This window comes from Falco punctatus (genome assembly GCF_963210335.1).
Source record: "Falco punctatus genome assembly, chromosome: 5".
Taxonomy (NCBI): domain Eukaryota; kingdom Metazoa; phylum Chordata; class Aves; order Falconiformes; family Falconidae; genus Falco; species Falco punctatus.
Genome location: NC_137584.1, coordinates 5,555,035 through 5,581,488, shown reverse-complemented (window position 1 = coordinate 5,581,488; position 26,454 = coordinate 5,555,035). Strand labels below are relative to the sequence as shown.

The 26,454-nt window shown below is 36.4% G+C and overlaps 1 protein-coding gene and 1 long non-coding RNA gene across 5 annotated transcripts in view; one reads left to right on the top strand and one right to left on the bottom strand.

Annotated features, from left to right (window-relative positions):
* The window catches only part of LOC308064662, a 604,713-nt gene that overhangs the window by 390,222 nt on the left and 188,037 nt on the right, over positions 1 to 26,454 (top strand). The gene's annotated exons all lie outside the window — the stretch shown is intronic.
* The window catches only part of RNGTT (RNA guanylyltransferase and 5'-phosphatase), a gene marked incomplete at its 5' end in the record, with an annotated part of 189,470 nt that overhangs the window by 133,399 nt on the left and 29,617 nt on the right, over positions 1 to 26,454 (bottom strand). For all 4 annotated transcript variants that reach the window (XM_080389351.1, XM_080389353.1, XM_080389352.1 and 1 more), the window contains 3 exons: positions 3,390 to 3,525; positions 23,581 to 23,682; positions 24,569 to 24,678. In XM_080389351.1, the coding sequence (XP_080245477.1) occupies positions 3,390 to 3,525; positions 23,581 to 23,682; positions 24,569 to 24,678 (348 nt within the window). The remainder of the gene's footprint in view (positions 1 to 3,389; positions 3,526 to 23,580; positions 23,683 to 24,568; positions 24,679 to 26,454) is intronic.

Here is a 26,454-nt window from a genome sequence, read left to right as displayed (position 1 = left end):
TAGCTGAACAAGTACCAAAAGAACAATGCTGGACTGACAGCTCATGGACTTCCCCACCCCACCCCCATATCCAGCAAGCAACTTGGACTTAAAATAATCCAAAATTTAATCATAAAGCAAAGGATCTCACTTTATCAGCCACTTGCAGAATATATTCTTTGTTGACACAAAGTATGGAATTGGATCTAATCATACATCATCTTTTTGTTCCTTTTCCTCCTGTGCATTACCTTGCAACTCTAGTCACTGCTGTATTTCAGGGATTAAGAGAGCTTTATTTGGTTTGGGTTTATTTTTATTTTTGCATAAAGTACCAGCCTCTGATAACTCAAAAAGTTAAGTTATGCCATTTCTGAGAGAGCTTACAAATAAGTGAAGTCTGTACTGAAACAAAAACACGGATCAGTCTCAATCTCACTCTCTGCTTCTGGAGTCCTTGTATTCAAGTATGAGCAATATTTTATGTATAAATAAAATATATACAAAATTGTATTAAAACTGTAGGAAGTACTTCCAGCCTAAGAATGCTTCTGCATTTTCTGCTCAACTGTTTTAAAGCTAAGCAGAATGCCAAGAGAGTTCCTCAAAATAACTAATTCGTTTTCTTGCATGACAGCATGACTTGAACAAATACCTATGCAGTCCCTCAGACAGCAGTAGGGATACAAAACAGTTGGCTTCTAAAGGAATACTTCATATTATTCTAGTCACCTGTAGGTAAAATTCAAATAAGCTTTAATGAGCTTTGCAGAAAACTTTCTTCCATGCCAGGAGAACAATCACAAATGAAAAGCTGGAGATGAGCACAAAGTATCACAGTTACACCACCAAGATGTAACTGATCATACTAAGAACCGTTTGCAAGTGATTTCAGCCTGAAGTGAATTATAAATGTATTTGAAATTCTCAAAGACAACCACATGAAAGGCTTACACCAGAAGCCTTAAAGCAAGTTAATAGATCACTGAATCCACGGAAATTGTCTTTATGAAAGTTTTATAAACACTGTCATTCTAAATATAGTTAAGGGACACTACCTAATCTTTTGTATTCTTAACACCAGTAGTTGTTTTGCTGCATGGCACCTATATCTCTGTTTTCTCTTTCCTCCTTTCTCATACTTTTTAAGCTTACTGTAAAGCAATGCCAACTGGGCCACTTCATTCTAAACTTTCATTCTCTGAAAGAGAGAAAGCTACTTCAAGGGCAATAAGTATGAACTACTTAAACCTATAATTAAAGAATTAACTTCAACAGCCCTTCAGTACTAATTAGCAAAATATGTTAACACAAAAAAGCCAATTTTTTCTTCCCATGGATAAAAAAAAAAAAAATCATGCATATATCCAGAGTAAAGGAACAGTCATGGAAATTACCATTTGGCACTAACATTAAACAAATCCTCAATTACAAAGTTAAGCTGTTTGATGCTTCAAATCATAGCAAATTTTATTTTCAAACCTGTTGAAAGGAACTTCAATTGAAAAGAAAAATATTCTATCAGTCAGTTTTTAACTGACCACACTTAAATAAATTCAGAAATCTGTACTATGAAATGTATTTACCCATTGAGAGGTGTTAGTTTTCGCTCAAGGTACTTCACTGAATCAATACTTGTGCATTTAATGTAATTTTGTTTTCCACTTCATGAAAAAAATGGGGGGGGGGGGGGGGGGGAGGGGGGGAGGGACGGGAATCACAGTAAGGCTAATTTTATGCCAATAAAGTGAAATCCTAAAATACACTGTAACAGTCAAACTTTTACAAAACAACAAATTAAGTTAAATTATAGATCATGTCCGGGGTAACTGAGAGAATTTAATTTATTCTTATGAGATTTAAACTATAAAAACAAAAAAAACTAGATCAGAGCCCCTCTCCCATGCCCCACAGCCACATTTATGCACATATCTCAATATATGTGCGTCCCTGTCTTCCACACCATGTACATATTAGCCAACCTAAGTAAATCATCTGTTTTGAAATGCACACAGAAAAAATAAAAAATAAAAAAGCAGCATTTTCCCTGAAGAACACCTAGGATTGCACCACATGGACACCGCCAAGCCATTACTTTCTCAAGAGCCTTATGAAAAGCAGTGCAAAAAATAGTACCAGGCTTTTTATCTCAACAGTAAGGAACCTAATGTATGTCATTAAGATTATTATTATGTATGTCATTAGGAAGTTGCCTCACTGAAGAGGCTCCTACCAGACATGCCTGTGCAACCACTTGTGAGCTGACAGCACAGCATTTCTTGCATAATGATCACAATTTTTCAGTGAAGCAGAAGTGGTGGAATATATTCCATTATCTGCTTCTCTGTCCCTGAGACAGTACATTGTTCATTGCAGTATTTACCCTCACAGATTCAGTTTATACATGCTTCACATGTAAATCTGTGTTCGGTAAGACAGATCATTCACAGAAGTGACATTTCAAGAAAGATACCGACAACAAAGGCCTGAAAAAGGAAAGTTAACAAAGACAGTATGGTCTCCCATATCTGAAAGGTGCATTAGGCTTCAGAAGATCAACCCAGATATTCAGTACCTCGGCAAGCAAGAGTTACAGCAATGCAGAGAGCCTCCGGTGCTACTGAAACATAATAGGAAACTGCATTCATCTACGTTGACACGTATTTAGCATAAGAGCTAACGAAGTTGTTTTGCTCATGTAAAATAGGAAGGTCAAGAAAGGAATAATTTCTTGTGGCTACTGTTCTGAAAAAGTTTACCAAGAATACTCTAGGCCAGCCTCCAAACAACAATGTATAGAGATGTTTTATAGCTTGTTTTACAACCAGCTTAATTAGCTGGTTACAACTAACTACAACTAGTTCACTAGCAAGTTTACATAATTTAAATTAGCATGATAACTTAGAAACGTTTTAGTCTTAAACAAATATAACTAACCCATTTCTAAGTCAATAATTCAGATCAGCAAAAAATAAAGTTGACAGAAGCAAAGACATCAATTCACAAGTATCTGTCAGAAGATGATGAAAATTTTATCAGATTTTAGAAATATTTACATTAACTGGATCAAATTGACCATGTTTACTGTATCAAAATATAAAACTGTAGCAAGAGATGAGGTTCTGCAATACTTTAGATTCTCTTCACACCTTTTCTCATATTCAGAGAATCTCATCTCAATACCTTGACTTACGTCAAAGACAAACAGCTCTCCCCAGAGCAGTCATCACTGCCATTCGATAGGTAACAAATAACTTCTGAAGTGGAATTCCCACATTCAGCCAGTGACTAAATCTGTGACTCCTGAAATCCCATGATTCACTGATCTAGGCCTAAAAACCTGGCCCTGTTTCCACACAAAAGCAAGTGGCACTGAAATTGTTACAACAATTGTACCATATGCTCCTTACCCCATCCAGAAGAGTATTTGTTAGATGTGTGCGAAGATCTTTACGAAACGGAAATTCCAGATTAGATACGTGAAAAATCGAATTGTCTCTATCAATCATATAAACTTCATTCTTGCCATCAATCAGCATCATGTACCTGCAAAGGCAATGTTAAGATATTATACTTAAAGGTATGGCCTCTAAATCTCTACTGATTTGATTTACATTAAGTGCTAAAAAATAAAAAGCATTTTAGAATTGTTTACAGGTAGAAGTTTAACCCTATTGCTTCATGAAAGCAGATAATCTAGTTCTATGCAATTATCACAAAAAAAATCAAAAATAAAAGTTCAGAATACATAAGAACGTTGCTGTGTCCAAATAAAATCTGATGCCTGAAGATCAATTAAAAATAACAGGAGTTTTAAAGCTGTAAGAAATATATCAGGCTAATTCAGCTAGGCTCAGCTAAAAGACCTTTTACTCCAGTTTTTCCTTTATTAAGTGGACCAGACTTTTGCCCGGTATGACTCTGCAGAGTTTCATTCAAAAAGAAACACTTTTCGACAACACAATATTGCGAAGTCCCAGCCAACTACTGAGCCACTTTTCATTAAAACATTGACTAATTTAGCCAAGGTACATTCCTCTCACATTACACACAAAGAAAACCCCAAAGGTTACTACACTATCATCAGCAACTGTGAGCTTCGTTCAGTTGCAGAGGTATGAATTTTCTAAAAATATCTTTCTGTTAAGATGGTACTTAGGTGTTCATGTCATTAATTTAGACATCTCTGTGTGAATCCCAAAGACGACTTCTCCATAGAGGTAACATTCTGTATACAAGAAAAAAAACTGAACAAGTAGAAAGAAAAAGAATAGTGAAAAGAGACAAACCCCAGAAGACATACTAAATAGCATGACAGCTGTAACACATTTGAGTCACCTTTGTAAAGTTTTCTTTGATCTTTGCAAAAAGAGTACTAAAGTAGAGTTTCAGGAAAAATAACAAGGCAGCTGTGCAGACAAAGGTCTTCTCAAACTTGTGCAGCAGCCTAGGACAGCACACCTTCTGAGTGGAGCAAATAAACTGGAGACATTTCAGCAGAAACTTGTATCAAAGGCCAGATGCAACAACTCAACATCCTGGCAGTGAATGAGAAGATATAAAGATCCTGAGCATATTCCTTCACCGTGAGGGTGGTGAGACACTGGCCCAGGCTGCCCAGAGCAGCTGTGGGTGCCCCATCCCTGGGAGTGCTCAGGGCCAGGCTGGATGGGGCTTGGAGCAACCTGGTCTGGTGGAAGGTGTCCCTGCCCATGGCAGGGGTTGGAACTAGATGATCTCTACGGTCCCTTCCAACCTGAACCACTCTATGGTTCAAATACCACAAGCAGCTCAAAGTGAGGACTAGCAGCTTGAATCTGATATGGTAAAGGAAGATAGAAACTGTTGTGGGGCTCAGAAGCAAAGCAAAAAAAGACCAGAAAAGTGCCTTTATGGAACCAACAAGACGTGGCTGTACTTAGTAACACCAGTGAAAAGAACAATATAATTATCAAGATGTGATTGAATGATCAGACAGGAAACACCATGGCTTAACAGCAGTGCAAAAAATAAGCGTACAAGAGACAAAGCTGACATGAAGACTCAAAAGTAAGTTCAAGTTTGACGTCTCAGTCAAACCTGAGTTAAGTCAATTTTACCAATTACCACCTGAGCTGCTGGAATTGAACTTATGCCTAATCATGCCATAACTAACCATGCTGGTGGTCTCCACCAAAACTGTGAGCATGACCCTAAGCTGAGCTTTCTCTCACTGATCCTTTCATTTCACCTTGCACACAATTGTGCTAAAAGCACAAGTGTTATTACAGAAGTTCTACTGAGAAAAGTCAAAATCACAGAAACCCAAAAAGAGAAGAAATTAGGAGCACTAACTGTCAAGGTAGTTCAATGGTTCTAAAAGTTCACAATATTTAATGTTCTTGAATAGCCTCTGATATAAATGGGGAAGGGACACAAATCTTCCCAGAGCAGCTAACCCATCTGGACTGCACTACAGTTTCTTTGATAGCACAGAATAGGAAAACACTTGATTAAAAGTAAAAGATTACAGGAACTTCACCATCCACACCAGAATATTTTGAAAGTAAGCAAGCATATTTTGAAGACTTGTTCAGCACACAACTCTTCATACTTGTAAGTCTTTGGATGTATGTGGGGGGAAAAAACAGTACTTTTCATAATTCATTCATTCCTCCTTGGGAAGTCCTGGTGATGAAGAAATAACAAGCTATCAGTAGTCTTTTCTAAAATTCACCATTGCTCTTACAAGTAATGCCCACAAGATCTCTGCTGTCAAAACAAAACAGCGAGCATCCCCTAGAAACCCTGCAGGCGAATGCTCCCTACACAGGCAGCTGTCCTGTTGTCTCCACAGATCCTACCTCTAGAGATCAGTAGATCTGACTACATGAGCACAGTACTACCCATGCAGCTTAAATAAATACTTTCTTTCAGTATTATGACTATAATCATAATTCAGTATGTATCAGCTCAACTACCATGTCTCCACACACAAGATGAGTACTTCAAGATGTTAAAAATCAGCTTGGGAAAAAAAATACATATATGAGCAGAAAATCTAAAGTCGGGGGGAATAGATTAAATCAATGCAACATTAGGAGAGCTGAAAGCTACACATGACATGCTTTATGAAAAAAATAATTCAATACACATTCAACTACATAACTTGGCACCGGTTCTTCAGAAGCAAGAATAATCTACAGACAACATTCATTTTCAAACAATGTAAATTAATCGAAAACTAAAACAAAGAGCATGTTGTGTTTTTCTCAAAAGTTAAAGAAACCACGGGGAGGGAAGAAGAGGTGTGCAACTAACATAAAAAAAATTATACACACTACTTTACACTTAATTTATAAATAAGCTTAATTGGCCATCTCTGCAATCCCATAATCATGGCTGGTTTAAGTACGTGCTTTCACTGCAACTTGCTTCAATGACGAAACAGCATCTAAGGCTTCAAGAGATCTAGCACTTAAGAAAACATACTTGCATCATCATTACAAATGTGGTACATTAAGAAATCTTACAACTGCTTTGATTAATAACCCACAAAAGCACGAAGAGTTAAAAACTTTGTTTTCAGCCACCTAAAACATCAGGTTCTGACAACATACAGAAGATTTCATCAAAACCTATTATTCAGACATCAAAACTGTGACTTAACACACCACCCCTTTCCCTAGATCTTTCACTCAAAACAAAATCTATGGGAATTTACTTAACAGTTTGTAGCTGGATATCCACTAACCACTAGTGGTGAGATTTTTTTTCTCTTTCAAACCACTGCACTAACGTTACATCTATTCTCCCATGGGTTTTTGTCTTTCTCGTTTTAAAATTTGTCACTGTCAGCTGTTTATACCGCAAATTCTAAATGACAGGGACAATGGCAATTCTTACGACTGCATGCAAAAGATTTCCTATCAAAGATCACGAGGAATCAGAATTATATCTTACTTTAGAAAGCTACCAAGAAAAAGCAAAGTGCTTACTTCAAAAACAAAAAAAAATATTTGGTCTCAGGGCAGCAAATATCTTTATCATGGTATGTAAAATACATTTGTCATGGCTCTCACGATAATACATTTGCCTAACTTAGAAGCTGAACAAGTTCTTTGCATGAGAAAGCCATCAGACTGACCCAGATAGATCTGTTTTGAAAGGGTTTTGTTTTGTTCTGGGGGGCTTTTGGTTTTTTTTTTTTTTGTTGGTTTTGTTTTTTTTAAAGCTGAAAGCCTAAAAAACACCACCCCCAACCTCCCCTAAAAAGAGACTTTGAATGTGGTCCAAACAACAGAATTCGTCAAAATTCTAATTTTGAAAGACAGAAGAAATTTGGTCAAGGATGGACTGACAATCAGAAATGTTCTATGAGCAGCTGATCATTGAAAATTTGAAAGAAGCAACAGAGATATGTAACCATGCCAAGGTTTTGGTGAAACTGAATTTATTAATTAACGAGGGAGGTCGGTTGGTTGGTTGGTTGGTTGGGGTTTTTTGTTTGTTTAACTCAAAAAAGCTTAAGTTCATGTGTTTAACATCAGGCTTTAAGTTTTCTGCAGATGATACATCAAGCTTTCTTGGAGAAATCTTGTAGACTGCTGATCGGTACATTTCTGCATATTATTTGGATGTGCCCTGACCAGTTACATTTTAAGAAGTTAATTAAAGTATTAGCAGCATAAGCAGTTACACCAGAATAGAGAGACTGCCTCTGGGCAACACCACATAGGCAAAGAAAGAACAATGATGATTTCTCAAATACATTCAGTAGGAATTAAAACAGCACATAGGCGCTTAACTTTCATGAACTGTATTGCATACTGTGAACACCACTTGCTATTATAGCTGTACATTTATTACTAATTATTTATGTTGTGCAAGCACCAAAAAGCTCCAGTTAGTAAGCAGGCCCCATTGTATTAGATTCTGTCCAAGTACACAAAGATGACATGGTCCCGTATCAGATGGCTTAATCTGAATTCAAAACAAGACAACTGAATAAAAGAGCAAGAGTGGAGGAGCAATAAAGGCAGTATCAGAACTGCTCATTCACCTCTGATAAACAACATGAAAGTGGAGAATCATGTTTGAGCAACAAACATCATCTCCCCAAACTGCTAATCCAACCCCTACAAACCAGCCAGTTTCCATTGCAACAGAAGTTCTGACAAGCAAGTTAAAGGGTCAAGGTGTCCACACAGATTAATCTCACAAGCAGATAAAATATCTAGGCATAGAAATATTAAAATGTAAAGTTTCATTAGAATCTACTTTTCATTCACTTCTGGTCCCCAGGCAAGGTCCGTTATTAATTCTAATTGGACGATCCAAATTATCTCATTTTAATTATGGTATTAACACGATAATTCCGAAAACAGGATGAAAATTTCATTAGCAAAGAGTTACAGCTCTTGGCATTAGACAAGCAGATCTCCAAATCACCTACCAGAGTATTAATAACTTTAACCTTTAAACTTTAAAAAATGTCAACCACCAAATATCATCTTGAGAAGTTTTCTCTTCAGAAATCAATTATTTTTAGCATACCCAAATAAAGGCAACTGTTTCAAAGGCTCATTTGCCTCCACATATATCCTGTTCACGCAGTCCACATCAGCTGAGCCCAAAATACATATTAGAAAAATTATTCTGTTAAACTTTCATTTTTAGTTTAGTTTGTTTTGGTGGTGGTGGTGGGTTTTTCTTTTTTACACAATTCTGAAGCTGACAAGCTACATTGAAAAGGTTAAGTTAAAAACTGAGGTTTCTCCTTTATGTGGATGTTTAGTATTTTCCACCATTAAATGTGAAAGTACATTTCAGGAAAATATTATTTAAGGCAAAATAAGGCAAAGTACTTGGTCTCTCTTCACCTACAGCCAATTCAGAGTCAAGAACAGGAACAAAACTTTGTTTCCCAAGGTCCAAATCCAGTACTGCACCCACTAGAGCATGAAGCATCTATCCTCTTTCCCAGCTTACCAGGATTCACAGAACTGGCTTTGAAAATATTCCCCAACACAGTACGTCACATGCAGCACAGTGCCTGCCAAACCACATTTATGGTGAAACTGAACTCCTAGAAGTTCACAGGACTTGTGCCACTGACTTTAATTTTATTGTGTGCTATACCTATGTTCCCTCAGCCAAAATCCAAGCAACTATCCTAGCAATAAGGTTACATATGTTGAGTTCGTACTTTAGAGGAGTTTTAAAACCTTAAGTATAATTAAAAAAAATACAGCACAGCTTCTTCAAAATTTGAGACCTCAGCTTTTGAGTTTGAGTTCAACACAAAACTAATTTTCTGAAAAAAATCTACAAGTGGCAAATGGATTAGAAATATTTTTTTTACAGAAGCTTAAAAATTCAGCTCCTATAAGAGCTTTCTTTGTCCCACAGTATTTCTTTAGACGGCTATATTAAAGAAGATTATTTATTTCTACACGCTATCATCATTGACACTTCTTTTTTCCTTTTTAAATCTGCTTGTGTCTTTATTATCACATTAAAGAATGCAAAATGTAAGAAATTCCATCATCAACTCCAAGCACAAAACACATGGCAGCTCTCCATTCCCAGGGGAGTTCATTACACTCAGCTCAGAATTCAGTCTTGTGAAATCACTGCCCTCCCACACAAATAAGCATTACCCAACTCAGAACAGCAATTAACATCACTAATATGTTCGCTGACGCAGAGGCAACAACGAAATCCTGTTGCAGATACCATTTTTAATTTCTTTATTCCCTTTTATTATTGGCAACACTTCAAAATCAGGAGCGTGTTGCCGCTCTGTAGATCGATCAACTAGGACAAGGCCAAGCCACTTCAGCGCTTTACTTTGGACCCTGCCACTCTCTCCTGGCAAGACAGCACCAGCTTCTGGCCAGATGCATCAAACACTGTAGAAAAGGCCAGAATGAAAATTAATGACTGCCCTCTATCCACTGACAGCAGATCACCTACATGCGTCACGAAGCCGCTGCAGTTCCCTGTCCCTGCCTGAATTCCGACTGAGCTGGATCTAGAGTAAGTTGAAATCAGCCGAGGTTGAGACCGGGCTGTAGCAGATGGAGCAATAAACCCTGAAGTCCCAATAAATAGGGAAGGCTCAGCTTGCTTTCTTCTCTTATATTAATTGCTACTGGCAATGGTCGCTGCTTCAAACTATGTCTCCTGAAGGATGACAAGGCCTCGATACAGGGACCCTAACACAGGAACTTTGTGAAGACTCATATTATTTTGAGTGTGTAAACGAAAGGAAAACAGTGTCTTTTTAATCAGTACACTGACAGCTCTGTCATAAATACCATTTTCAAACTTGCACACACGTTTTCATTTGCACAAGTACAAGCATATCAGCCAGCGAGAAACATTGCAACACGTAAGGAGCTGCAGAATTATGCATTTCACTCGATAATCTAAACTCTAAATACATTTTTTAAAAATGACACACACAGGCCCTTGGAAGTTAGTCTCCTCTGAATATACCGATACTCTGTATTTCTCTTGCGTACTTCTAGGCTAAATTCTGCCACCAACAGTCTCCCCAGTATTTTTAACCAAAACACCCTCTTAGATTCTGACTGACAGTCATTCCCAATTAATAGCCTCCAGCTCCAGTACTTCTCATTCATGACCTTGCATTTTCTACATGTAAATATCCTTCCAGTTTTATCATTCTGCTCCTCAGTGAATTCAGTGGCTTGTCTCCCTCATTTGTTTGTCAGAACATACTTGGTTCCTGTTTCAAAATTCTTAATGACAATATAAAATTAATACCCAGGATCTCCACCTGTGGCTTTCTATATATTTTCTTCCAAAATCATCCTCTGACATTTTCTTTCAATCCATTCTTTACCTATCTTACAATTCTAGCAATTTTCATTAGCCTGTCTCTATAATAAACCAAATTTTTGTCACAGTCCAGAAGCATGAGGTCCACCACTATTCCTGTGTCAAAAAAAATATTTTCCCTTTATATGGTATACAAACTCCTACCAAAATGGCTGAACTCAGAGGAAATGCCATTCCTCATCTATACTGAATATTGTGTTACTCAGTCCTGATTCTCTTAATTACTTCCCTTAATTTATCCAAATCTGTCATTTTAAAAGAGAGAACCTACATTATCCATCTATTTTTAGCTCTAATTACAATCATAATTTTCTAAGTTTAAAGCAAAGCCTTTTCATCAATGACCCAAACATATCTTCTACAATCAAGGTTTTTTTCTCAGTACTAAAATCTGTGTTACTGGGTTGCTGTTTAGTAAGTAAATGTATGTCACATACCTCTTATTATGTTCAGAAGCAACTGGATTTGTCACTGGTCAAAATCCTCCACCAATTCTTCACGCTCAAAAGAGGGCAGAATTCAGCTTCTGATTAAGTTTTGAAATTGTAAGGTGTCCACTTCAGCAGGAAAAGCTCCTGAGCCTTCAGTAACTGCGTGGGCTAAACTCTTATTACATCAGTGGAGATCTAAACACTCAACTTGCATTCAGTGCTAAAGTGTTCTCATACTGACAACTCTGATTAGGTTGAGTATCTGCAACAGATTTAGCAGTAGCCCAGAAGTTTACCTTAACAATCCTGTAGTGATTTTTTGAAAACCTGAACTCCGTAACATTCTTTTATCCTTCAGCTATTATGAAAACAGTGTTATCCCTCAGACCTTATTTTGCTCCCTCCTAAACAATGAATGCTTTCCAATGCTCATGTTACTGTCAAGAAAGTTATCCCAGCATATTTGCTATGCCAATGTCCAATTTCCTAAGAAAGTAGAAGGTTCCCAATACCGAGCTTCATCAAGCTTGTTCAAGCTACTGCTGTCCTGACTTGATGCTACTATGGAAAAAAAAAACCACTGTCTTGTCTTATTGATTACCTCAAATAGCACAATGAAAGGGCTGTGCTTAATTTCAATATTCATAGAATCATTTAGATTGGAAAAGACCTTCAAGATCTCATCAAGTCCAACCATTAAACTAGCATTGCCAAGTCTGCCACTAAACCACATCCCTAAGCACCACATCTGCACCTCTTCTAAATACCTCCAGGTATTGATGAATTGATATTCATCAATTCATCCTGCTAATTCGAGACCACAGAACTTAATTTCCACAAAACTTGTTAAGGTGGTATTCCTTGCATACTCCCTGCATATATACATTTTGTGCAAGTTACCACTGGGTAACAGATAGTCCACAGCTTACACAGGTATTCAGTTTCCATAATCTTTACTATTCATCAGTCTCTTCCACTGTTATCAAAACATTGCATCAAATTATTTTCCTTATTCTTGCCTGCCACCACTTTCCTTTAAACTTTGAATGCAAGTTTCCCTTTTCATTTGCTCCCCTTGACAACCAAAGGTCCAAATAAGTTTGTTTTGTGACTGTTACAACCCTGAAAATCATCAAAAGTGAGGCAGTGAATCTGCAGATGACATTTACTACAGAAATCTTCAGAATGCCCCAAACTACAGCAACAAACAATGCACGTTTCAATATCCAAAAGGTACCAAGACTCAGGCAGAAAGACAGATACGACCATATTTCCCAGCCTTACAAGGTTCTAAATTAACTGTCACCTGAGAAAGGTAATATAGCAGCTACTTTTTAGAGGTCAATGAGAGAACAGAAAGACATCTGCAGTCAAAACAAACCCAGTAAACAAATAATTGGGCCACATAACTAATCGGATGGTGCATAATACAGAATAATATTGCATCATTACATAACTTACTGGTATCCCTTCGTCTGGCATACTATGCATACCAGTATTAATAGGGAAGTTGGCTTTTGCATAAGGAGCACAGAAAAATGTGTAGTGGAAACTGATATAACTTCTCCTAATAAAGTATCATAGTTTAGACCGAATTCAAACTTTAATTTTCCCTGGTTTATAAAGAAAGGATAAAGATGCCTTTAATTAATTTAACAGATGGCAAATTCAGAACCCATGTAAAACTACATTTTCTATCTGAAGTATTATTAGACTGCGAAACTCTGCAACAGAGCTGGTAAAACCAAGAATTTAGCAAGGTTAAAAGAGACTACCCAGTTACAGTGTTTTTCTTGACTGCCTTCCAGGGTTTTAATTAAGTTTGACTGCTGTGGGAGTTTTGTTTCTTTATTTCTGAAAGGATATTAAACCTTATGGGTTAAATTCTAAGTCATCTTGTTATTATTATTTGACCTACAACAAAGGGTAAATTAATCTACCACTACTATATATTGAAGAGTTCTCTAGTGCATTATGACATATCTGGTGTAAAACAAAAGAAGAATTGTTAACTAGCTAGAAAAGATGTGACCCAGTAACAGAATCTGTATAGTAATAGATTTATTTTAAATTCCAGATTCTCTTTGTTTAACCCAAATTTCAATGATGCTAAGTGGTCAAGTACATATTGAAGTCCTTTTCTGTATTAGTGGGATGAACAGTATTGGAAAACAACTGTACAGCATAATGTTCTGATTACTTTTTTTAAAAGCTCTAAGATTAATAGAACAAATTATATCTCAAGCTTGACTGGACTACTGAATTCTCCTATAATATTTTATTGTTACTGTTATTCATTGCAGATACTGAGCCTCAAGCTTGCTTGAACTTGCTTGATTCCATCCCTTTTCCACAAATTTTAGCCTGAAAATATCTTGGAGATTTAGAGGGAAAATCGTGCCTGAAGCAACAGGCTCCAAAAAAAAAAAAAAAAAAATAACGCAAAGCAGCAGTTACACAATGGTATAAGAAAGAAAAATTAGCATCACATGACAAGTAGTTACATTCCTCCTTTCCCGATGCAAGAGAACTGTAACGTCTCTCACAGAGGCCCATTACACAGCAGTCAAGAAAAGAATATCACAGGTTTGAAAAAGGAGGTTCCCTTAACTCTGAACTGACTTACACCAGAACGTATGCTGGGTCAATTCTGTCCACGTCACAGGCACAAGCCACAGAAGAGCCCAACTGCCGCTTGCGCTCACAGATTACAAGATCAGCTCCAAGGGAAAGGGCTGCCCTAGATATTGTGTAGTTAAAACTTTACAAACTGAATGTCATTCTTCCCTGAATGAGCTTAAGCCGTTACACTTCATGGCTGTGCTCCCCCCAACCCCCCAAGAGAATCGGCACAGGACACACTGTTCCGGCATTAAAAGTGGTCTGAGAGAAAGGAAAATAAATAAATAAACCAGAAATCACCAATAGTTGTCACTTGAACATCAGGTACACACGCAGGCACACTATCTATCTTGATCTAATTAGAGCATTTTAGGACCACAGCTGAATACTCTAAGATTAGTATTCATCGCACAAGCTACATAATAAGCATTTTAATGCATTAACTATTTATAAATAAACAAAAGAGCTTGCTTAGAAGACAATCTGTCCAAATATTCAAGTAGTTATATATGAATAATCAGTTAAGTAGTTCTTTCCAAAGGGCTCAGAATTGTGACCATAAAGCTTGGTGAGCTGTCAAAAGGCTTCAGAACTGTGAAGCATCAAGCCTGCTACTTCACAAACCATACCTTCTACATGGTACCACATCAGCAGTGCTCCTTAAGCACTTAAGAAAGGGACACAAAAACAACAGCTTCCTTCTGCCTCTTCTTTTCAGAGTCTTGACACCGTTGCAGGCACACACAAATGAGAAAACACAACCTAGAGTAAGAATGCCAGCTTTGACTGAGTCAATTTGGAACCAGACTGGGGATGACATATTCTGTCGCACCTATTTATTCATTCCTCTTTGCTGATTCAATGATATAAAAAACAGAATTCAGGAGATGAAGAAACAGCAAAGTGATACGGATGTGCCTTACTATTAAATAAATAAATACATAGACCACCACCACCCCCCAAGAAAAGAAACCACCCAACCACCCATTCCAAATGCAACATTAAGATTAAAAAAAAAAAAATTTCAACTTATTCCAGCAGCTATGAAACCAACAGACCTGGTTTACAGTATACATCTCTACTTTAAATAATGCTGCCTTGTGGGAACATCTTATGACTAACAATATTTATACCCAGTAGTTATAGATATCAGTTTAACACCTTATGACACTGTGCTGTGTTGTTTGACTTACAGCCTGTCAGTCAAGAAACACCTCTCCTGGCTCATAATTCATATAGTTAAACCGAGCTGATGAGTTATCTGATGACACCCATGAGTCTGGCTACCAAAATCTGGCAACTCCTTTTCTGCTGTCAAAGTCAGTCTGCTAGCCAAAGTCTAGGCATGCTCTCATTCCCTGTACAATAGGTAAAAAACCTAGAAAAGGACACCATGCCCTTTGACAACACGTCAACAGGTCGAGGTCATGAGGCCACCCTGTACTAAAGCTTCTTCATCCTGAGCTAGACTGTCTTTACTTCGAGATAGGGGACATGCTAAATACGTTGAAAGTGCCCTTAATCTTACCTCAACTTACTGAAGCTTTATTTTTGCACTCTCAAATCAAAACTCAAGTAAGCATACAATATTCATGGGTTCTAATGCTGTGGGAAACAGGCTGATACCAGTCCTGTAATCCTAAATGCCCAACACAACTATAAGGGATAGGTATTAAAATGTAGAATGAGCAAAGACTCAGATCTCAGCTACTAAAACTCCAACCTTCTAGTCTCAAAACACATCATTCCTGCCTCCCCAACCCATTGTGTCTTCTACTCCTACCTAAACACACACAAAAAACCTACGAATTAGGCATCTGCTTTTTCAGAAAATTAAGAATAATGCTGTTTAGAGTGCTTAACATCTATGAATTGCTCTTTTCAGCAATTATCAGAAAGGCAGTTTATACATTATAATCCAGAATCAAATGTGACCTTTATAAACTTTTGCAGAAGCTTGACATTATGTTATCATTACACACTTAAAAGCTAAACTGTAGGTTCATAACAAGCGATTAGTACTGTAGTCTAGAAAAGCTATTTAGAGCTTTTAATCTTGACTGGAGGTGGGGGGAAAAAGCTTTATTACAACCATTTCAATAATTTTCTCAACTTTTTTAGTGAAATTTCCAGACAAAATATATGTTATCTCCATTTAAGTATATTATTCAAAATAAAGTCAGTGAAATAAATCCCGCATGGATTCCAGACTCTAAACCTAAACCAAGGTTCTTCCAGCTGTAGACCTACAGAACTAGTTTAAAAATGAACAAGCTTATTTTCTCTTAAAGAACTAGTTCACGTAATTACAAAGAAGGACCACAAGGGACTATGCCATGTAAACAAAAACTGCATTTCCCTTCCAAAGACCTTGAGAATGTACCATAAAACAAAGCAGTGCACAGTCAGGAATAGGGGAATAGCAACAGTCACTTCATCCTTTTAATTGTGATTTTTGTTCCAAGTCTTCTCTTTAAATACCATCCCATTTTGACAGTTTCATGGGAATAATAGAGAAAACCTTACAACTACTACTTTGAGATACTCAATGAAAATAATAACAAATGTCTGAAGAGTAGCTGTCTTACACACATGAACGATGTATAATTAACACTCAACAGTTGAGGCTTTGCCCATTGCTGATAGTTACATAAGCACATGGTTTGAATAAAGCTAATTTAACTTGGAAACAAACCACTTGAGTTAAGCCCAGTTGTTCACAAAACCTGTCACTGCTATAAAAAAATCTCTTTCGTCCTGAAAAGTCTGTTCAGTACACATCCAAACCCCGGAATATTTCTGTCCTTTAAAATTTCAGACCACAGAAATGCGCCCCAACCACAGAGGAAGGGATACACTGCATCACCAACCAACGGCGCAAAACTGATAAACAATTAAGTCTATTTCTTAAGGTAAGTGGGGAGAAGAAGATGGGAAAGGAAAGTAAGGTGTGGTTTAAAAGCATCCAGATGATTTTTGTGGGGGTTCTTCACCCCATCCTATCATTGGGACACAAATGCTCCTTCCTGACCACAAGTCCATAAACATATATGACTAAATGCCAAGCCACTCAAAGCACAGTATATAATAACCCACCTATTCACTAGCCCTCTAGGGTCAGAAAGTAAGGTGCCCAGCAAGGGCGTATTCATACCTTGAGAAAAGCTCTTTACTCACAAATGCCTTCCAGTGATTTAACAACCCTAAACTTTCTTGTTAGCACCGTTTCCAAAGCCATCCATCAAATCTCAAAATCCTACATTTTTGACCCCCACCTCTAAATTAGTAAAGAATCCAGTAACAATTGCATAAACCTCTACTTCAGGCATTTTCCACTACTGGGCAAAAAAATCCACATCCATGAGAATCTGGTCATGTCATTTGTACCAATCTGAAAATTATTCTGTGGCTTCTTTCTTACACCAACTGAGTCTCTTTCGAGTTCAACTCCACATTAATATCTTTGCTCCCAGGAGACAATCATCCCGTTCTCTAGATCTGCTTTCATGACAAATTGATGTCTTGTTCTTAATAATGAGTTCTCAAGTACATGGATTTGTTTTCTTCAATCTTCTGTTTCTCCTTCCCTCTCATTATTATCCCAAATTTCCCTCTAACCTCCTCCTGTCTCTCAGGGATAACAGTTTTTCCATGAACACATTCAACTACCTCTTCTTTAATCCTTTACAGACAGGCTATCATTTTTCTTCCATGCCACCTAATTTTGGCCTCGTTTCTTTTACCTCTTTATTTCAAAAACAAAAGTCTGCTTCTCAGTTTTCTCCATTTTCTTAGAGCTGTTCTTTAGCAATGATCACCTTTTCACAAGCTACTCTCATCACAAGTGACTTCTGGATAACTTTTCATGTTAGGAATCTGCAATTTCTCAGTTACGCATGTAAGCGTCATTTCATCATGCACACAATCAAAGATCAGGGGAAAAAAAAAAAGTATTTAGCCATGCAAATTCAGGGAGAAACTTTTACCTTACCTTCATTACATTTTAACAACATGCATGAAAAGTTACCTTAAAAAGTAAACCTGCTTCATGTAAAGGTCACAAGTATATTTCTGAAGAGGCTGCAAGTGCCAATAATTTTAAAGTTCTTAATAAAAATAGAAATTTTCTTCACTTTGTACAAAAAGTTAAAGAAACATGGGAAGTTTGATAACACAGTGACTTACATGCTTTGGATAAATCAAAATTATTTGATTAATAAACAGAACCCAAAAATTTGGCCACCAGTTTTACCATACGGTTAAGTTTAGCTTTACTATTTCTATTTTGTAGTATGATACCAACAATGTGAGAATTTTTTAGGCAACAGGCCTTTTTTCTAAAATGTAATTTGCTAATCATGAAAAAAAGAACTAACTTCAGAGATGTTCCTATTTTGTTACAAACACCTTTAGACAATTAGCAGCAATTCTCAAAAGAGCTGCTTTACATTCTGTATCTACTTGTTCAGTTAGATACCTGCAAGCCAATAAATTTGCATGAATATTTTTCAAATATAATAGCCTTTGGCAAGAACTACCTGTTCTGCCTTTTTTTTAATAGCTGCCTTACCGTAATTGAACAGCCATAGTATTATGATCATATTTATTATTTTTACTAAAACTGCCTGTGTACAGATGAGAAAAATAAAAAGGTACTCGTACAAATGTAGAATAATAACTTATGCCTCTTAATAGCCTGCATTTAGTTCAGGTCATATTTTAGCATTATAAAACCTAGCCCTGTTTGATTGTATTAATTTGAATTATTCCACAGCCATTTTAAAAGCTTTTTATTATTCTTAGTGGTAACAGTCATCCTTTTTTTTTTTTTTTTTTCCTCAAAACTGGTGTCTCATTACTTTATCAACCATACTCCTGTCTGAACATTCAGCTCCACTCATTAGAACGAGCATCTGCTACAAACTGTATTAATGAGATACATATCAAGGGATACAGCAAGCCGCTAACCACCTGGGTTAATCACTGTACAGTACCAAGTTGATAACAGAGCCATACAGTACGCCTTGATCATACTGTTACAATTACTCAGGTAGCAACTACTGTTTTGGAAACAGCACTACAAAATTGGATACATTTGTAAAGCCCTACATACCCTGTAGCTATTGGTAACATACAGAGTATATTTCAACACAGCCAAAAGGCATGATTTAATAGTGGGAAATTTACCCTTTGGAATTCTTGTGCCTTATGAATAGACTAGCATTAAAATTACTTTTAAGACTTCAGTCTGACAACTGTTCCAAAGAACATACAGGATAGAATTCACAAAACCACTCAGAACAGCTGCAGACTTAAGTGATTTATTTTTTTATAATAATAATAATTTAAAGCAATATGATTTTAGAGGTGGTTTTTCCCCAAAACACAGTTGCATATAATATTTACATACACACAAATAGCTGGCACAAAGAAAGTATTTTTCCAGAGAGCCAATGCTAAGTGAGCTTCAAAGCTCTTTTAATTTAAAGTTTGCTTGTCTAAACCTGAGATGTAAATGTGCACATCTTTATACACAGGCATTCATGAAGAGTAGGGCAGTTCACACTGCATTTCCCATTGGAGCAAACATGCTCCAGAATGAAAACTGGATTGAGAACAAGGAGGTGTGCCTTGCTGATGTTCATGGAACAAGGGCTCTGGAAACGAGGCGCAGAACAAGGAAGACCATGGTGTAGGCACAAAGTCTGTGAATCTGGACAGACTAAGCAAGGGTAAGTCAAAAGATTTTGAACTCAGGGCTGCAAGAGAATGGAGGAGGATGAGTTTTTACACAAACCAGACTCAGAACCCACACGTTTACAAAAGTGTGTAAGATACCACTCAAGTAAATGAAACATCTAGAGAAAACTACTGTTGCAGGAATAAAATACAGGTATTTAACAATGGTGAAATGTAAGAAGTTTGGCTAAGTTGAGCAAATATTGCTATTAACTGAGATTAGAATGTTTTGGCTAAGTGAGAATGTATAAAGTTATTAGTTAAGCACCTGCTTTTCTGAAAGTCCAATCCGTCTGATGAAACAGCAGTGCTTTTTTAAGCAAAGAGAGAGAACACAACAACAACAAAAAAACAAACGTATGAAAGCCAAATAATATTGTAACAGGCAGACCCTAGACTGCTGCATCTAAACTACACTTAACAGAATGGCTTCAGAGATATTTGATTACAGGGGTTTCATCTCCAGATGAAGTAAGCAGGGGATCCATAAATGGATCTCTACTAACTGATATCTTAATATTAAATTCAGGAAGGTCACGCCTGTCAACACAAGCATTCAGAATAATTAATGAAAACCTGTTTAATTGCATATGGAGTCCAGATCATCAGAGAACAACAAAATAATTAGAAGCATGTCCAATGGAAAAACTGTCATCATCATTTTTCATTGTTGATTAGCTTAACTATCATGCACCGTGTCTAGATGTCCAAATAATAGCTCAGGGTTTCATCTTTAATTTCTCTTTCACATCACACCTTCAGGTGAATATCAGTAACATTGAATCTTTGTAGCACCATTTTCCTCTCTGAACATGCTTATCATCTCTCTATCTCCATAATCAACTACAAGTTATTACGTATTGAGAAAATTTAAAAGTATTTCATTCCCTCAGTTTTATTCTTCATCCAGTCTGTTTTGTCACCATCCTAGAACTGTAAAAACACAGGACAGAATGTCCAAAATACTGAAATTTTCTACAAGAAATTACATGTACACTTTAATTTCTCTTACAAAGGGCAGTCTTCCAGGTGCACTACTATTTTATATATATTTATTTTAGTATTCAGTATGTACGCATCCTCTACATCTGAGTAAGAAAATAAGAATACTCCCTAAGACTTCAATTTTCCAAATGAATAATATATGACAAACACTCACTCTTCATATTGGAAACACGAACAAAAAAATAAATGTGGAAAAATAGCTTACAGCCCCACGGAATAGCACTAATTGTAATTTTACAACATCTTTGTATTTGTTCTAAGACATACCAATCCATATTAGCTAACAACACACAGTTGTGCACACGTTATTCTTCAGGGGCAATGCACACTAAGAGACGCTGCAGATGAACCAATTTTTTCCTTTAGTATCAAATGGTCTTCTGTAAAGAAATTATTTTAAAAAGCAGAATTATTTTCTGCTATTACTATTTTGTGAAGCAATAGGCCTAAATTATATGAAAACACATCCATACTGTCTTTAAGACATACTAAAATACTAGTGTAAGCCAATTCCTAAACAAAGGCTTCCTGAAGGACTAAGCTGTGAAAAAAGGCAAGGATTATCAGCATCTGAGCCGCACAGGACATTAATACTTTGTAAACATATTTTCATAGTTATACAAGTCAAGTCCACAGGCAGTATAGCTGGAATGTGGATTAAAAGCATAATAAATGTAATAAATGCTAAGACTCCCATCTGGCTCTTTGCATGGTCAGTTTAAGTTGGCCGAGTTTACTTGTTTAGGCTCAGCAGCTTTTGAATGCACTGTACTGCTCCGAAAAGAAGCCTGAATCTCCCAACGCCATGTTTCTGTAACCTCGCACCCTGTGAATCACCTCGCACCTGCATCACATTACCCCAGTGCTTGTGCATACAGCCAGCCAATGTTCATAAGCCAAATATTCCCACCCATTTCTTAATGCTTGGATGTTATATTGAGTGCAAGTTTATTTTGTATTTTCACACCATGCTCTGCCCAAGCTAATAAACTGTTGAAGTACAAACTCCACTGATGAGAGAAACCTGAAGGGCTTTTTTTTTATAGGAGACAGCTTAGTTCTGGGTGAATTGTGCTGAACCCTGACTGACTCCATGTGGAGCCACTTGGTAATTCTTCTAAGACACCTAATTCCCCATATTTTCCAAGCCTTTCATAATCTAGGATACTCCATCCTATTACTAAAGATAACAACCCTAACAAAATAAAGAGCACAAGAAAAACTTTAGAAGACAGGCTACACTGCCTTTTATTTAGTATCAAAATGTTGTCTCAGCACATGGAAGGAGAATGCTTTCCATTGCACTGCTAAAACAAAACTCTTCTTGCACTTAGCCATATGCACAACCAGTATTTTAACTTCACCAGCCTGAAAACAAAAATTATTACCTCCTGGTTTTGAAAGTATACATTTCTTCCACACAACTGATGCCTTCTAACTTGTACATGTGTAAAGCACCACGCACAGATGAGCTTAACAGTCCTCCTCTTACTGTGTCTACATTCACTGTGATTGCACTTTCTCTGATCAAGTCAAAGCAGGTTAGAAATCTACTCATTTGCTCTAAGTGAAGAAAAACTAAAGTCATTCCACTTAGCACAGATTACAATTGCTTAAATACCACTGTATGTGAAGAACATCTTTAAGAAATAAAAATCAAGCTATGGAAATGAATGTGTCTTACAATTTAAATTCTTCCTGTTACTCAGACACTATTGACTATGATGTAAGAAATCACACTATTAATGACCTCAAGCTAGCACCCAGAACAAAAACGAACACTGTGATCTGAATGCTACATGTAGCATAGGTTAAAACCATTTCCATTAATATCTAGAATTCTTGATTTTAATTTTGAAACCAGAAATACTAAAGAAAAACAGAAAGTTAGATGATTACTTCAAAACCTCAAGAAAACAGTTGTAATTTCACAAATGTTTCAACCTATTAAAGATATTCAGTCCTATGAAAATAAGTATGATTTTGGAGGTTTGGAATTTTACACAAGGTAGTTGCTTGTATGAAAAGCCACAGTAGCTCCTTGCAAGAGTACAAGGAAACAGGGCATCTAACGTTTAGGGGTTTATTTCAATGTGAATAGCAAATACCTTCTATACCTCATCCAAGCTGTTGGGTATAGGGACAAGAAACCCCATGTGACATGTTTCTTTCATACAAAACAAAGTAATGAAAGGATACCCACTGCTACCAGATGCACACGTTTGAACAACAGAGTCTCATGCAGTTGAGATTGATCTATGACCAGTTAGCGAAGAAAAAAAAGTGTTTTCCATTCTGTATTTGATGATGTTAGCATTTCAGAGCAGAAGAAACACCACACACAAGTATACTGGAGAAGTTAAATACAAAGATACGTTTCAAACCAGAAGTAACAACACTGAAGAGGTTCGACACATCAATCCGGTCAGAATATAGTCCGTTATAAAAAAAAAAGTTACCCCTACAATGAATGTAAGAGAACTGGTAATGGAAAATTAAGCTATATTGACTCTTTCGCTGACCAGAACTACAACTTTGAACTATGGATCACAGCACACATGAAAAAACCCTATGAAATTTCTAATGCTAGACAGCTTCTGAAGGATCAACTAGAAGTTTTAATTTAGCTTTTATAAACAAGTTCCTTAGCTTAACAAACTCTTACTGTTATCTAAGATTATTCTAAGACCTTGGTAAGTCCTGACTGACAGACAGTCAAGGGTTATGAAGAATAAAAGTACATACATTAACAGTCTGTTTGCAGAACAGCTGCTAAAGAAACTTGGCCACAAACTTCAGCAAATGTTAGGTACCAAGACAAGCAAAAAATTAACCGCTGGAGTCAGTTTTCTTGTTAGAATATGCTTTGTCCTTTGTAGAAGCAAATTCACTTTCCTGAGAAAATACAGTCTACCCAATTTACTGGGTGTTTCTTTTTAATTTACAATTAACTTACCGAGTGCCGTCTGCTTTCCAGCTAACTTTGTATGGCTTCTGTTCCAAAAATTTAATATTTTGCTTGTCCATGGAAACAGGTTGTGCTCCAGGGAATCCAGATCTTAAAAAACAAACAAACAAACAAACAACAAAAAAATACATCCATGTTTATTAATGTTCTGCAATAAACAGTCACACATGGCAATGCATTTTTTATATTAGACTAAAGTTACACCTTGTACCAGACTTGCTGCAAGGTTAACTTGGAGTTAGAATATCTTCTCCAATAAGGTATTTTGCAAGAGGAATCAAATGCCTCTCTGATAAGAACACAGGTATTTGTTTACGACAAAACACTAAATTACGTGGAACTTCAAAGCTGGAGGAAGAGATATTTGAATTCAAAATTACAAGCACAAGAAGAACTATAAGCATCAGCAGGTCAGTAAGCATGGTGAACAACTGCCTGGATCGTCAGCTTTGGAAAGGAGGAGTTCAGAATGTGAGACATTAAAATCAACATTCTCATTAACATTGGACACAAATCCAAGTTGGCTATAAAAAAATAGTATTGTACCTCAATATTGAAATGTATAAAGAAAAATTATAATATAATAAAATAATAAAAAGCAGTTGTATAAATAAGTTGGGAATGCAGTGCAGCTTCAGCAAGCACTAAATTTTAGACAAATACCTGGACTAGACTACATCTGGAACTTGCACAGGAACAATTCATCTGAAAACATTTTGTATCTCAATGGAAAAGCAGTTCTAGAATCTTCATTTTTAATATCAACAGCTGATCACACCATTTCACAGTACAATGCAAGATCCTCATCTGTTTCACTATTGAGTGTTTTTGGGGCTTGCTTTTTTTTTTTTTTTTAAAGAATCCATCCAAAAATAGTTACTTTCTCTCATTTTTACAATGAGCTCTTCCACAAAACTAGGAATGTAACACTTATTTCTAGACAGTATAAATAAACAGGTTCTAAAGGTTCTCATACCCTTCCCATCCACAGAACTGCTGACATTTTTGCTGTATTCCTCCTAACTTTGGTTGTGTTGTCACTTGGGTCACACATTTAACTGTTATTCCTTCCAAGAAAATTGCACCCTAAATAAAAAAAATAATAATTAGTATTTAAGCCTTCATAAAACTGACCAGAGCACGTTACTACAAGATTGTCTGTTTTTACAAGTTCATCCTCATGAACAATAGTAGCTTAAATATTCCTTAAAAATTTACCCCCAGGTACCAAGATACATCACTTGAGATTTGCCAGTAAACTCACTGGTGAGCCATATTATGAATGTAGGAAGTAAAATGACTTATTTATGGGGGAAAACCTAAAATAATGATTAAAAAAATTTACAAAGGAGGTAAATGGTAAGGGATAAGCATTGTTTAGCTAGTACTCTCAAGAAAGTTGCCATGTCAAGCTACAGCATCAGACTCATTTTTCAATTGCAACTAAAATTATCTTATTTAAAAAGAAAGTACATTAATATCAAGTATTTAATAGTAAATTGATCACATATGGAATTTCAAGGTAATGCAAGATGTTTATTTATGGATGAAAATCTGAACCTAAAGCAAATCACCATACATTAAAGGTCACAAAATCTTCTGGCAGAAGCCCTTGTGACACCACTTTTAAGTGTGTCAAAAAGTATGGCCTCAAAATAAATAAACTGGAAACCAAGGACAGAATTGACATATGAAATGTTAAATAAAGTTTCTAATACATAAATAGTATTTCCAGACCAACAATTCTGTGTTTTCCTTGAATCATGAAAAGCAAGAGCTGCTCACTAACAGTAGAGATCTAACATAAAGGTAAACCTAAGTAGCTCGGTAATTACCGAGCTCAAGTCACTGGGAAAAAATCTTTAGACAAGAGGTTTTTGCTGGGTCTTTTTAAAGACATTAAGTCATTCTTTTCTCCCTCTAAATCAAAGATGTATGTTTTCAATTAAATATGTTAATTTTATCAGACCTAGATGGTAACTGCAGTACAAGAAGTTCAATTACATTAATTTCACCTCCAGCTGGGTATCTACCACATTTTATGTCTGAAAACTTAAAACTTACACCACAGGGAAAACAATTGAAAGAATGAATGTACTTAAACAGCAGCAAACTTAAAGGGCTCTCAGTTGGTCTAGGAAAAATTTATTAACAAAAGAGAAAACATAAACGGCTGGTTTGTAACAAAGTATTTGTGTGAAATTATACTTGCATGATTTTATTCTCAATCTAAACCAAGTTACTAAAGTGGAGGTGCTATCCTGAATGCCACAGAAAAGCCTAAATAGAGATCAATAAAAGAATACTGAAAATAAAACTCAAAAATAACTTGTATATTCCAGAAAAAGTTTGATGCTGAGTGGAATAAAAACAAATTCTGTACAACAGAACACATTAAAGCCATCAGATCTAAAAAGCTACATAATAAAAGATCTCTGTAGAGATCCCAATTTGACCAGATTTATTTCAACAGCATCTCAAATACATTCGCAATGCAGACTAAGAAGATCAAAGCATGGTGTTTCAGCTGTTGAATTATGAATCCTGCAAATGAAGGTACAAGTATTGTGTATGTCATCACTAAAATGTTTGAAACTTGCCTTAACAAATCTAGCTGCATACTACTGATGAAAGGAGCTTTTTTGCTCCTTTTTCCACACACCATGGCACTCATCTGTTCTACTCTTGAGCAAGTCTAGGAACTAATTTGGCAAAAACAGTATCATAAATTAATAATTTTCTGGCAAATTAGTATCCTAAACTAGTTCACCATAGGATGAGTCAGCACTAGTGCCAGCACGAGGGAAGCAGAAGGAACACAGAAGTGCAGGGAAAGCAGGACTACAGTTTTCAGTACAGCCT